This window comes from Ambystoma mexicanum, chromosome 6q (assembly GCF_040938575.1).
Source record: "Ambystoma mexicanum isolate Mex_15411 chromosome 6q, UKY_AmexF1_1, whole genome shotgun sequence".
In the NCBI taxonomy this organism is placed as follows: domain Eukaryota; kingdom Metazoa; phylum Chordata; class Amphibia; order Caudata; family Ambystomatidae; genus Ambystoma; species Ambystoma mexicanum.
In genome coordinates this window covers 802,853,875-802,867,801 of record NC_090937.1, presented here as the reverse complement: position 1 = coordinate 802,867,801, position 13,927 = coordinate 802,853,875, and the positions used below count along the sequence as shown (strand labels likewise).

The window sequence follows — 13,927 nt, the reverse complement described above, 5'->3', positions numbered from 1 at the left end:
GCTGCTTTGTTGTTTATGTCTATTCCTCATTCACCACATCCCCCTAAAAAAATAGGAACCCCCTTGCTCAAACACTTTTTGATACCCATTTGCCAGGCAATGCCATAACAGTAATAACTGGCAACTAGTGTAAGTACATGGGCATATAATAGTAATGCCTGGCAAATGCCTATCTAATACCTATAAACAAGCCAAAACTGTTGGCTTTGTCAATGATTGATGGCACAGGTCTTCGGTGAAGGTCACGCATACTGCTTATTAATGAAGTGGCGAAAGGCATACTTGGTTAAGATACTTTTATTAAATTCGTAGCACATTTGCAGACCCAATTAAGTCATTAACTCTGAAAAGATTACTTTGAGCCACTTGCAGCACAAAGTTTGATGTTACTGCTTGAGAAGGTTAGCTCAACAAGATGCCAGGAAGATGTGTTATTTGTAGCTGGGAGGGACAGGAAGTTGTTATGAATGGCCATAGAGATTAGTCTTGCCATAGGCAGTCAAAGGGTGGGTAAAAATAAATATCAAACACTACTCACTAGCTTTGTGTCCCTACCTACATCCCAGCTCCCTCCCAGCAGTACTCCACTGCAATAGTTTCAGGTTATGGCCGGTGCTTTTGCACCACCTAATAGCTAAAAGTAAAAAATATGAAGTGGATAAATGAAGACTGATGAAACGACATGATCCAGGTATTACTTTGGACAAGACTGAGCGCAGGTAAGCTGGGAGCTTTGCACAGTGTCATGCTGAAAATCGCAAGAAACTGGATGATTAATGCCCGTGTTGATGTCTGGATGATCGGAAATTAGGGTCCAGGGCCTGATAAAGTGTCAAAGAAATAAGGGAGTAGGGGGAAACTGCAGCACTGATGACAACCCTTTAAAAGTTATAAACGCACGTGCAGATCGTAACGTGGCCAGTTTTAGCAAAATCATTTGAGGAATAAAACTGTGAAGGATCACGTGAAACTCTCTGACACCCGCTAGAATGCCGCAGAGAATTGCCAAACTCTCCGCTATTGAGAGCCAGGTTCTGAGCAGACCTGCGCCCACGTCCAGGCCTATTGCTCCATGTTCTGGCCAGCACCGCAAGGGCACCGGGTGGGGGCAGGTAACCCGTGCCCCATGGCTGGCAGAGCAGGGCGAAGGTGGGGGCAGCTAGCACTGAACAACGCACACATGGCCCCTGCCCTCTCCCCGCTTAGCTTTCATGTCCACCCTGAGGACAGCCAGGCTGCCACCAGCACAAAGCAGAAGAAAGAAGGGCCAGGTGTAAAACAACACCTTGCCCTTCTTCACAAAGAGGTGCTAAGCACCCAAGATAGGAGAGCCAGGATGTAGGCAGGGACCAACTGCAGATGTGCACCTATGGTGCAATTGCCGTCGGCTCTGCCGGCCGAGGGCTGGCAACACAGCCCCCCACACAGGCACAACAAAGACCCAGGGCCAGCCCTGGGTCCAATATAAGGAGCTGCCTTGGCATCAGGAAACCAGAATTCAAATTGGGTCCCTGCACGGGGACCCAAGCAAAAGAGTACCTTGCATACGCAGAGTCTCTCTTTTTTCCCAGAACCCTCCCACCCTAGAAAAAGGGAGTGAAGAAAGAGAAAGAAGTCAGGTCACCGTACGGTGACCACACTGTCATGGGACAAGGAAGGCGGCACGGCCCAGAGGGGACAACCTCAGGACCCAGTGCCCAAAAGTACAGCATATTATGGTTACAGTAATTATGATTATGTTTGTTATGACCATAACTGTGCAATAAAATCCCACGGCCTTTTATTCCCAACACTCACCCAATGTTTTCGTGTAAACCTGGGGGGTGGTGGGGGGGCACAAGGGGTTTTCCACCTAGGTTGGGTTTTTCTACTCTGCCTGCATATGAGTCCACTGGTTCATGTGCTTACAATCCGCCAAGTGGGAGGTAGAGCTTCCCTGTCAACAACAGAGGCCATTCCTATCCATCCTGATTTCAATCCTTTGCCTCTGGTCATTAATTCACCGGCTCCTGAGTGCATAAACATATTGAAATGACGTGGGTTAAATATATTGTAACTATACACAATGCAGTACACAATGCAGAGTCCCTCTAATATGTGGATTTAAAATGTCCTCATGTGCTCCAGTGACCGCAAAGGGATACACTGTTTGAAAGGTTTTGCAAGGCCACCCCATGAAGAATATAGTCATGTGTGTTGAGAAATCTGCCACCACTTGAATTTCTTTGAAAGAAAATGTGAAATATGTAAGGTAATGAAATTACCCAATAATGCTACAAACTGGGGGCCATACTGGGTGGTAATGTCTCATGTCCCAGTTAACAGACCCAAGAAAATCAAGGGCATTTAGCGTTGGCCACTCGATATTACCATCTATAGAGCTCGACGAAGGCACATTCTATAGCTATTAGCTAAAGAGGCTAGCGAAAGGGAGAGACATGGGGCTTAATTCAGGCAATTTTTAGCACTTTGCAAAGTGTCTTTGCACTGCCAACAAACCCCCTGATTCACAGAGCAGTGCAAAGTGTATTTTTGCAGTGCAAAGTGACATTGCACCAGTGTAAAGTCAGTGCAACGTAACTTTGCACTGCAAAAATACACTTTGCACTGCAAAAATACACTTTGCACCGCTCTGTGAATCAAATGTTGGCAGTGCAAAGTCCCCTTGCACCACACGCAACAATCCATGAATCAGGCCCATATAGTCAAGTTTGTTTCCGGGGGCATGGGCGGGCATGAAGCAGAGGAGGGAGCCACTGGCCTGCAAGGTGTGATGGTGAGCAGGGGACTGCCTGGTGGAGGGTGTGCAGGGACTGGGCTCCAAAGGCAGCAGGAGGCTGAGCAGAAAATGGATGCCCGAGCAGGAGGTGTCAGCCAACAGAATCAAACATGAGCTTTTCATCAGCAAATAAAGGCTGCATTCCTGCCATCCTAGTTGGCTGACTCCGAATTCATGATGCTAATGATAATATATACTGTCCCGGTTACCATGGTGATGGTCTTCTGGCACCATAATGTTTTTCAACTGTTTCCTGTATGCAAAGATGAGATCAGATGATATTGCAATCTGAAGGTAGGTAGCATTAGACATGCAGTGTTTGCGCTTGCGTGCGTTCGTGCTTGCGTGCGTGCGTGCGTGTATGTGTGTGTGCTGAGTGGATGCATACATGAAGTCACTGATCAGATAACTCCCTTTCCCAAAACCGTGACATGATTTGTCAAAAGATCACTCTTAAGAATCTGGCATATATATGCAAATTAAAACACAAAATGGCTGCTCTTAATGTCTATAGATCACAGCATATCTGCAGGTGTAGAATCAAATGGAGAGATGTGGGTTTCCAATAGCGTGCAAAGGGCAATTTTCCAGAATAGGACAAACCATGTTGGTGAAATATGAAAGGGATGAAAATTACATTGCCTGAAGCTCCGCCCTACATGTCTCATTTTTTGTGATGGAGTAGTAAGATCTCCACGGGCAGATTAAGCACCGCGTATGGTGGGGGGATTGTAAACGAAATTACTTGAATTCCCCTCTGATTTCTATAATATCCTCGTTATATTCTTAGCAATATTCAGAATTGGGACTTTTCCATTTGTTGTGTCTGTTTTAATGAAGGATCAAACCTTTCGCCTATCCAAACTCTGGATCTCCATAAAATGTATGTATTTCAAAGGGTGATTTTATGCAAAAATAGGAAATGCACAGTTTATGAAGACATTTGGAGTAGATTTCCGGAATTGTAAATAGTGTTCTATGTCATTTCAGACCTGCGGAGGTATGTTTATATGTGAACATGTCTGTGATCATTGTTTGCATTCTTTAATAAAAATGTGAATACAAAACAAAAGCTGTTTCTCCTACTATGACACTGAAAGAGAGGGTCGGTTTCGTCCAGATATGAGAGAGGGAGAGAGGGGGAAATATATAAATAGAGAGAGGGGGGAATAGAGAGAGCGGGAGAAGAAGGACCAATGGAGAGAGAGAGGGATAAATACAGAGGGAGGGGGAGGTACAGTTGAGGAGAAAGACCAAGAGAGAGAGAGGGGGAGAAATGCAAAGAGAGAGAGAGAAGGAGAGAGAGAGAGAAAGACCAGGAGAGAGAGAAATACAAAAAGAGAGGGGGATGGGAGGGAGAGAGAGATGGGGAGAGAGAGAGACAGATAGAGAGAGAGAGAGCGTGCGAGAGAGAGAGAGAGGGGGGAGAGGGAGGAAGAGAGAGAGAGATTTGTCAAGTATTTTCCAATATATAACACCAGTGAATATCAATACCTTACACTTGCAAAGGTCAGGGGGTAATACCCTGCACGGTGCCATCAGGCTGATACATTGCACTCGGGGATGCCAGCTGCAACCCTTGGCTGTCAGCTCGGGTGAGCATCAGCTCTTCACTGGAATGCCAGCCTTCTCCTTGCTGCTGGCTTTCTCATTCACAGCTGCATGAGGGGGAGCCCTATATTTGATTTCACAATGTCTTCCAGTCTGGCAACAGCAGAAGTGAGCAGACAATGGGCAAAACAACCAAGAAGAACCAACAGTAAGGTGGGCAAATCTATATTTATAACGTAGATGGCAAAACAAAGGAAAAACCAGCGGCCCGATAAACTGTCCATGAACATGTCAAACCACTTTTTTAAAAAAAACATTTATTTTTCCAAAGGTGACCCTTTTCTTTTGAACACATAGACAAAAAGGCTTTTGACAAAGGTTTAAGAAAACATCATGTTTGGTGAATTAATCACTATCCTGTAATAACTGTCACTCAAAGCACCACACATTCTGTCTGCTCGGTTACTGTCAGTCACAAACAAAAGAGGTTTCAAAAACGGGGTATAAAACCATTGATCCCCAGTGATTCTATACCCACGGACGAGTCAACACACCTAGGGGTTGTTATTCCACAACACGTGATCGAGAAGCCACAGGAACTATAGGGGGTCCGAGATACAGGCGCAAGCCATCCGACCTCTGACCTTGTGTTTTCAATACGTCTGATTCCATTTGGTGTCGCAAATTGCATTTCCTTGGATGTTTTAACGCCGTTTAGTAATTTAAGAAATCCCTGATGCAAAGATTCCTTCCTTTCTGCTGAACATCAGACGGGCCTGGCCTTCATCCTGGCTTGCACATCATGAAAAGCCTTGGGTACGGCACAATGGCGGCTCGTGTCATCCGTGTGCAGGGAACGGACTAGTGTGAGAGCTTGACCTGTGCAAGGCCAGGCATGAAGAAGGTCTGAATTACAGTACATTAAAGCATGGGCAAACGCAGGTCGTGCATGTGCAAACCGCCTTCCCGTGTGACCCAGCCAAATAGCAGCGGTGCAAATACATGTGCGTTATTTCTGCACTGCCGCTAAGTTCATTGCGCCTTCGGGTAAATGCAGAAATTCCGCCCTGAATCCGATCTGTGGGTTTTGGGAAAGCCGAGCACTAAGAGGGCTGCTGTCCTCCTCCGCCACAAAGCCCTGTGTTCCTGTGCACACACGCTGCATGTAGTCCCACTCTCACTCAGAGTGCTGGAGGCTCCAGCACTCTGGACAGATCCACACAAATCTGAAAGCAACCCCCGGGGTGAAATACACTATTCCAAACAAAACACTTACGCTTCCATTGATGTCTTTGTTAAATGTGAAGGCTAACTGTCCTGTACCACGCACGGCATCTTCATAAGGCTATGATGCATAAGTGCATAGATTCTCTTCCTAGGTGTTCCCTGCGCAGGGGTGTTGCTAGGTCTGGACAAGATCAGGGGCTAAGCTAATGTCTGGACTGGCGGGATTCGGGGCTAGCTATAGTCTTTTGCTTGTGGCCCCTGAGTTATATCCAGGGCTACAACCAAAAGACCAGGGGATATAGCCCTTTTAGCCCCCCCTAGCAACGCCTCTGCGCGCGAGTCTCCAGACGTAGGGCCTTGTAGAACTGTGGCCTGTCGGGGTGTACAGCACTGTTCTGGGTTTCTGCTGAACCATAGTCTAGCACTGCACAATAACTAGGATACCTTATATATACCGCATATAATACCTTGTATGTCTGTTGTACGCTATAAGGTCCATACTGTCTTTTGTACTAGAGATTCCCAGGGAAGGGGGACAGGACAACTTCAAAGACTACAACACCAGTTAAAGCAGCCAAAGATTAAGTCAGCCGCAAAATGTTGGGGGACGTTAGGGCAGTTTTAAAAAACAGGCCACGAGCGAAGCGCTGAGTGATCACTCTATACCCACGGCCCCTCCAAAATCCGGCATCCACTGTCAAGTCTCTTGGGTGTCCTGAAAAAACGTAAGCATAGCGATCAATGTTTATGAAAGCTACTTGTGCTGGGAATCAAACAGGTTACCTTCTCAAAGTGATCTGGGGTGACTACAGGTCCGAGCAAAGCAAGCAAACCACTATCCCTTTCTCAGCAAGAACTGTATGTGAGGCCTGCACGTTACCCCTAGACAACTGCAGCAGGTACATTGCGGGTCATTACGACCCTGGCGGTAGCTGTGCCGGAGTCATTAATTTTCCGGTGCCCAGAAATGGGCAATTACCAGGGCATTACAGCCCCGGCGGACCCGGTAATTGCTCATTCCCAGCTGCCGGAAAATATTAGTTTCCATTCCCACTTGAGTCCCATTGGACTCAATGGGAATGGGGAGGACGGATGCACCGGCACCATTCATGAATGGTGCCGGAGCATCCGTCGAGGTCTGCGAGCGGATGCCATTCTGCCCGCCAGGTCAGACCTGGTGGGCTGAAAGGCTCTCACTCGCAGAACTCGTATTTTTCCGGTCTGGAAACAACGGTAGCGGCAAGCTTACCGGTACCGTTGTTTACGGACCGGCAAACTTGTAATGAGGCCCATTGACCCATTATGCTGTTGACTGACCCCCTTCTGCCAGTAGAGTCAATATATACTACGCCTTCCTGCCAGATCCATCTTCCACTCCAACTGTGAGGTTATTTATGTTCACAAAGAGATGCTAGTCTTGGGAAGGCGTGCTCCATCTGAAAGCTGAGCCCAGCAGCTGAGTCTTGGGCTTCATTGTGGGGGCATATGGGCAAGCTTCCGCCCAATGCCACGTTCTGTTTATTGCTGCTGCCTATCAATGAATGTTTCGATGTAAAGACTCTTCACACGTAAGAGATTGGACGGGCTCTTGCTGTAGCGCCCCTTTCCCCTCAGCGCCCTGGCCTAGCTTCAGAGCAGCAGAGTGCTACCTTCAACTCATGACTTCCACTTCCTCTGTTTGAGAAGGCTTAACCCCCCCCCCCCCCCCCCCCCAAGCCAGTAGCTTCCTCCCCGGCTTGGCTACTGACTTCTGATAGCTGCCTGGAGCATTCACCAAAATACAATTCTTGAGCTTTCCTGGGGAAAGGGGCAACAAATGATGGCCACGCTCTGAATTGCTACTTACCCCTCCTACAATATATTCAATGAGGTAAGATTGGATCATGTATTAAGGACGTTGGATGCTTGTTTGTATTAACGTAAGTTTTGATTATTTAAACAAAATTCAAGTGCAAATGTCACAGCGTGAATATACAGGCAACCTATAACCCCGTGCTGATGCAGTCCTCTCAGCTTGTGCACTAGAACTGAAATTCAAAACACAATGCAGCACTTGTTACTGTTGTACATGATGGCCATGATACATTTAGAGGCAGTCAATAATGTGTATTACATGTACTTATCAATGAGAGTAATACAAGTGAACTGTGCATGTACTTGGCGTAGAAGCAGAAGTGCAAACATGTTTCTTTCCTGTGTGGTGCAGGATATTCCTCAGGTGAAGAGATGCTGGGCCTGAATTACAACGCTTGTCATTGGAAAATGTCATTGTAAATCAGGAGATGGTCTGTCATTGCCAGAGTCTACTCCACCGAGACATTCGGCTGCTTTGAAGGCATTCCGGATGCCCGGTATGCAATCACTATATATTCCACCACGAACACGTCACTGGTGCCCGGAAATAGAAGGGTCTTTCATTCTTAGCCACACGGGAGACAAGACTTGTTTAAAATGCTTTATTCCTTGTACTGCCCATATATATTCTCAAGATGGCACGTCACCAGTTCACCTTTCCAGAGATGGCCCAGTTCTTCCACAGCTATGTAGGTCAATGCCCCAGAGACTGGTTATTTATTTATTTATCTATTTATTGGGGCATTAACGCACCGCGGTGCCTGCGTGCTTCTTAGGGGAATCTCATTAAATGCTGTAAACCACCATTAGAGAGGTCGTGCCTGTTATTCTTAACCTCGTTATATTTTAGGGAACATTCCAGCAAAAGGCACCGAATGAGCAGGTCTAGAAAGTAGAGAGGACAGGGGCTTTCTGGGTAATGCATGAAAAGAATTCAGTCACGTGTGTAGGGAAAAAGAACATAAGAAGAGGGATAGATCGCGTGGTGACAAATGCGTGGACGGGTGGATGGAATGACAAATATTAAATTCGGTGTATTTCAACGTTTCCTTCGTTGCAGCAATTTAGATCATGTATGTATCCCAGCTCTTTGCCTCTGGTCCGGCGATGTGCTTCCCCCCGCAGGATGCGTTTCGCCGCCTGGTGCGCACGGGCCTAGCTTAGAGCGGGGCCGGCGCCCTGGACCCTGCGCGGGCATTAGCGGCTGCGCGGCTCTCCGCGCTGCTTACGGGCTCTGCCGGGGCGCGGGCAGCCGGCCGCCCAGCGCCGCCTGGATCAGCACCTCCGTCACAGCCCCGGCGGCGGCGCAACTACCCCTGCAGAGCTGGGAGACCTGCTTTGATGTGGTGAGGCTCCCCCTGGGGCCCCTCCCTCCCTCCCCGGGAGCCAGCCATCGGGTCTGCGCAGCCAGGGTTCTCCTCATGAATCCCCGTTCTGAGAATATGAATGGCCTGTCAGAGAGCCCCGCAGTTCCCATAGGGGAGGGGTAGGGGACGGGTGGGGGAGGGGGGGCAGAGCCTGTGAAACATCGCAGTGCTGCTGCCTGCCGGGGAGAGGGCAGCCACAGTCGCAAATGAAGCCATGCGGTCCAGGGTCCAGCAGCGGCCAGCAGATTCAGCAGAAAGCGCCCTGGCGATGTTGGGGGCCTCCCCGCGGCGTGGGACGCGCACATGGGCCAGATGTGGTCGGGGACGGGTGCGAACCTGCCGCTGGATGGCAGGCGGCGACTGTCCTTCCTCGCCTGGCGCCTTAAACGCTTATCGATTATAGCTCAGCGGCGCTGGGTCACACGCTGACCGACGCCACATTATCGCTATCAGAAGTGGGGTATTGGCATTGTGGTTTTGCATAAACAACAACGACGCCACGGATCCGGTATATCTTTTTATTATTAGCTGCCTTTCCGACGGAAGACAGAAACGCCGGTCTGATGGCTTTTGCATTAAGCCAGTGCCTGGAGGCTGACACCTGCAGCGCAGAGGTGCACACTGCACCCCTTTGCAGGCCAGCGTGGTCCACTTGGGGGGAACCAAGGCGGACGTGTTTACACAAACTGGCCAGTAAATGCAGGCGGCTGAAATCTCGGACGTCCGGCGGTGCTTACACATGAGTGTGGCCGGCCCCCAGGCTCGGACTGGCCTCTATAGCGATACCGCAATGGCCGAATTTCAGCCCCAAAATTTTAGTGTGGGCTAATTTGTTTGCGTGAAAGTGGACCCGGTTTTTGGGTGAGTGAATGTGGGTCGGTTTGGTCTGTCGATCGCTTTACTGTACAGCTACTAGTTTTGAGGAAATAGTCTTTAAAATGCGCAAATTGCAACACATTTTACCCTTGAGTACTACTGCGGTTGCGGTGGGCCACTCTTTCCTTGGTACCCGAGAGGCAATTATATGTGCCAGCCCGACCCTGCTGGCACGGAGCAGCCCTCGCCCCGCCCTCCATTACAGTGAGTGGGAGTAGACGTGCTGGAGGTTTCCTAGGCAATACGGAACGCCTACACGTCGTGGGAATACTGGCCTCGGAGACTGGCCTTCCCAGTGAACAGGCTACGGCCACCATCTCATTAATCTGAGTGAAATGCACCCGTGGGTGTTTTACTGGAAGCAGCAGCCGCCTCACTCGTTCCGCTGTATTGGTCGCTTATTCGCAGTGCCGCTTTTCAAATACATAATCAGCAAAATAAAGAAACCCAATGAAATGCCGTGATTAAGAAATGGATAAAATCAGCTGCCTGTCCAAAAACACGTGCATGATTCCACAGCAGGAGCACGAAAAGCAGATCGGAATGTTTCAAAAAGCAATTTGGGACTTGTGTAGAGAACACAGTACTAACCCGTCTTCTTATCATCACCAAATTGACTGCGAATTTTCCGACCACGGAACGGATCCGCCTTGCCTTGCCTGCCCTGGGAGGCTGCTACGGGAAAATGGCTGTCGCCTTGTCATCCTGGATGGGCTCATGTCCACCCCCAGGCTTTTCACTTACCGGGCTCTTTTTTTTTATTTTATTTTTTTAAAACTGGTGCTGTAACACCTTCCACGCTGGAAACGAGCCAGTCCCCGCGGAGTAATGCCCCAGTACTCTGCCCACCGGGAGTCGTGATCTGTAGCAATGTGTGTTGCCCGCGCAACGCGATGACACGGGCAGGAAAGTGACTACAGGCAGTCCCGTGAAAGGCAGCGCGCGGGCGACTGGCGGAGCGTGTGGCGAGTGGGCGATAGTGTGACATATATCGCACTTGCCCGGTCGTCACACTCAAATGCCTTCAGCGAAAATGTGACGTGCGCCATGCGACTGCTTGGCAGGGCAGGTTGCGGAATCCCGTGCTGGGGTTTTCGTGATATGTCAATGGCGTGTCCAGCTACCCTGTTGTGACGTAGCAACACTCTTATTGTAGATTCCCTTGGTAAAAGACTTGCTTGATCGGATAGGGCCGTAGAAGGCCCACTCCCAGGCCGGCCGTTGCTGCCCAAACCCGTATACCAGAACAGCGGGTATACGTGTATGAGGGTCGCCATGGGACAAAAAGCGCCGCGAGATCTGTATACCCCAAGACGCACGAGTTGAGTATGTGTGCATACACCCCACTGCGCACAGTCCATATAACAACACACACTATCGAAGCCGAGCCGTGGAATGTCGGGCGCACAGACCCCCTCTAGTGGCCTACCTGGCACCGACACCCTGCTCAGCCTCTCAAGGCCCACGCTCCCCCGACAGCCGCGAATTGTCTTTACTCACAAGCATTGGTTACGGCGAAGCTGTTCGCGACCTCCAGGTTGTCGATATGGGGCGTCAGCCTGAACTCGGAGGTAGAGAATTGGACCATCCCTACCCGAAAGGCGCTGTACTCTTGGTCCGCTCCCCTTGGAAACAAGCCCCCTGCAGAAGAAGAAAAAAAACACGAAACAAGCGAGAGAAAAAAAAACAGCATATCAGACACGCCAGCATTTACCAGAGCGGAAATATTTAATTAAATTGCTGCATTCGTGGCTTAGGCGAAGAACGCATCGGATATAATGTCAACAGATGTAGTGCAGGAAATGCAGTTTGCGATTCATACATCTGTGAATGTGTGGCCAAGCTTTATTTACAGCGTGTGACTGGAAATGATACGACAGCAGCCCCCGCTTCCCCGACATTGACACAGTATTGGAGCCCCGCTCTCTGCAGCCGATTTAAGCAACCTCTCCCCTTACTACTGCTCTGCTTCTGCAAAGAATGCGTGCACGCCCTAGGTGGCAAGTGATGGGAACGCCATAGAAAGCACGGTGGCAGCGCCGGGAGCTGAGGCAGGAGCCTGCATGACCGGAATGCAGGAGCAAGACCCATCCTAGGCTAAATTCGCTGCAGTATCGGCCAGCGCACGGGAAACGAAGAGCGAGTCGAGCATGCAGCGCTCGGTACCCACCTATCTGTATGCTGTTGGAGTACACGCCGAAAATCAATCCCCACAGAACGGGAGCCAGGAAGACAGAAATATGCATAATCTTTTGCATTTCCAAGGAAAACTGGGCATCCAGAATGTATCCTCTTGCTTCTTCCCCGCTGCCCGCTCTCCTGGACGATTACATCCGCCGAGTGATGGATATGCGGGGTTAGCACCGAAAAAAGAATAGGGGAAAAAATTTACAAAAATGGGCCAGTCGATTTTTATGGTCAGTGGTCTTCTGATCCTGGACGGGATCGCCGGGACACAGGAAGGAATGGTCGGTTTGGGCTGCTGGGGTTCCCGTGTGTGCCTCGGCGCTGTACATTCACGCACACACACACATGCACTCTCTCCTGCATACAGCGGTAGGCAGAGGCGGCGGGTGCACGCGCCGCGAGAGTGCACGGCACAGAAGGAGCGAGCGCGGGATGGGAGCCGAGCGACCCTCCCTTCCTTTGCGAGTGCTCCTCCCCCAACTTCCGGGACCCGCAGCTCCCCCTCGCCGCTCGCCTCACTCCCACACTTGTCTCTATGGCGAGCTGGAGGCGTTGGGAAGCTGCGCAGCGCTAATCATCGCCACTGAATGCCTTCAGCACCGCGGACAGCGACTAGCGGGAGCAGGGCGCACGCAGGTACTCGGCTCATCATCGCCAATCGCCTCCGAAGCTTCTCGCACGCCCTGGCCAGTCACCACAGCGCTACAGCCTTCCAGAAACATGGCTGGACTGGTTCACCAGCCCCGGCAAATCCTTCACCATTGCGCTGCAGAAATCCACTGATCCAGCCCTGTTCGAATATCTGCTTTCTCTTCTAGGGCATTTTTTTCCTTCCATGTTTCCGTACCACAGGGACGCCTTTTTGATAAATGTCATTGGTTCATTTAAGCATGGAGCATTTTTAAATCGCCAAACGTATCACGCGTGTATTGACATTCCAGGCAATCTGCCCCTCTTTCTATGGAATGCCCATGTTTTTAGTAACATATTTTGGAACATCAGCATATATTCTCTCACGCATGTTGCGGGTCAGGCTGCAGGAACCGCGCCACCAAACGTTCAAAGGCCATAGAACTGGGACGCCCAAATTGCTTTCAGGCCATTTTATTTCAAGAATGTTAGCAATTTATAGGTAAACCTCAGTTTGTAACAAACGTGATTGAGTTATGAATTCCAGGGTAAGCTGCTTTCCCATTTGTAGTTCAAGGTGTGGTATAAACTTGACTAAGCACTCCTAACCATACGTGAAACAGAAAAAAGCACACACCTCATGGCTTCAGATCTGCAAAATCAAATCCTTCGTCCCCAGCATGATTTTCACATCGTGGTTCATGTCCTCATGATCTCACACATTAATGAGAGAAACATACTTCTTACTGGCATTCTAGCAGTGCACCTGCCCCCTGCCCCCAAGGCAGCCTATTACACTGCAGCCCACCTCATTATAGCGGCCTTAGATCTCCAACACTTCACAAGCTTCACTGTCTCCCCTCCATGCCATTATCATATACAAAAACGCACGTATTGTGACAAATAGACTTCTGTTCTGCTGGAGCACAATGATGAGTCGAGGCTAAACACCCACTCACCTCTCATACTTCTACAAACCAAGAGCCAATACAATTATAAAGGTAAAACAGGCACAGTTAAGACATGTACTTATTTTGCATTTTGTGATAAAGGTGGACAGAGGGAAGACTATACTCTTAAAAGGGGTGTGAATGTGGTTCAGTAGCAACCCAAACAGTGAAGTGTAACAGTCAAAATAAAGGAATATCCAACCAAGGTTCTATAAAAATATAGACTTTAATCAAGCACACCATGTAAAATAATAACCAACCCGCAAACACTGTAAAAGCCCACCCTGTATAAAGAACACAGAATATGCCAAGAAATAATAGGTGCAGCACTCTGAGTAATGAGAGAGGGGAGAAAAGGCAATAAAAGACAGCAATGCTGAACATATATGATCTTGAGGTTGCAAAAGGGATTCAAATTAACCTATCCAATATCTATCGCCCAAGGGTGGACCAGGGCTGCAGATATTAGTCAATAATACCTTTGTAAAGATCTTGATGGTTAAACA

At 49.2% G+C, this 13,927-nt stretch overlaps 1 protein-coding gene across 4 annotated transcripts in view; it reads right to left on the bottom strand.

Annotated features, from left to right (window-relative positions):
• Positions 1 to 12,210, bottom strand: part of GRIA2 (glutamate ionotropic receptor AMPA type subunit 2) — a 624,179-nt gene extending 611,969 nt beyond the window's left edge. For 2 of the 4 annotated variants that reach the window (XM_069631330.1, XM_069631329.1), the window contains exons 1-2: positions 11,825 to 12,207; positions 11,155 to 11,295 (exon numbers count right to left, since the gene is read on the bottom strand). In XM_069631330.1, coding sequence (XP_069487431.1) covers positions 11,155 to 11,295; positions 11,825 to 11,912 — 229 coding nt within the window. In that variant the 5' untranslated portion in view covers positions 11,913 to 12,207. Of the gene's footprint in view, positions 1 to 11,154; positions 11,296 to 11,824 lie in introns of all 4 variants that reach the window. The other 2 variants (XM_069631331.1, XM_069631332.1) reach the window with 2 other exon arrangements.
• Positions 12,211 to 13,927: the final 1,717 nt, after the last annotated feature.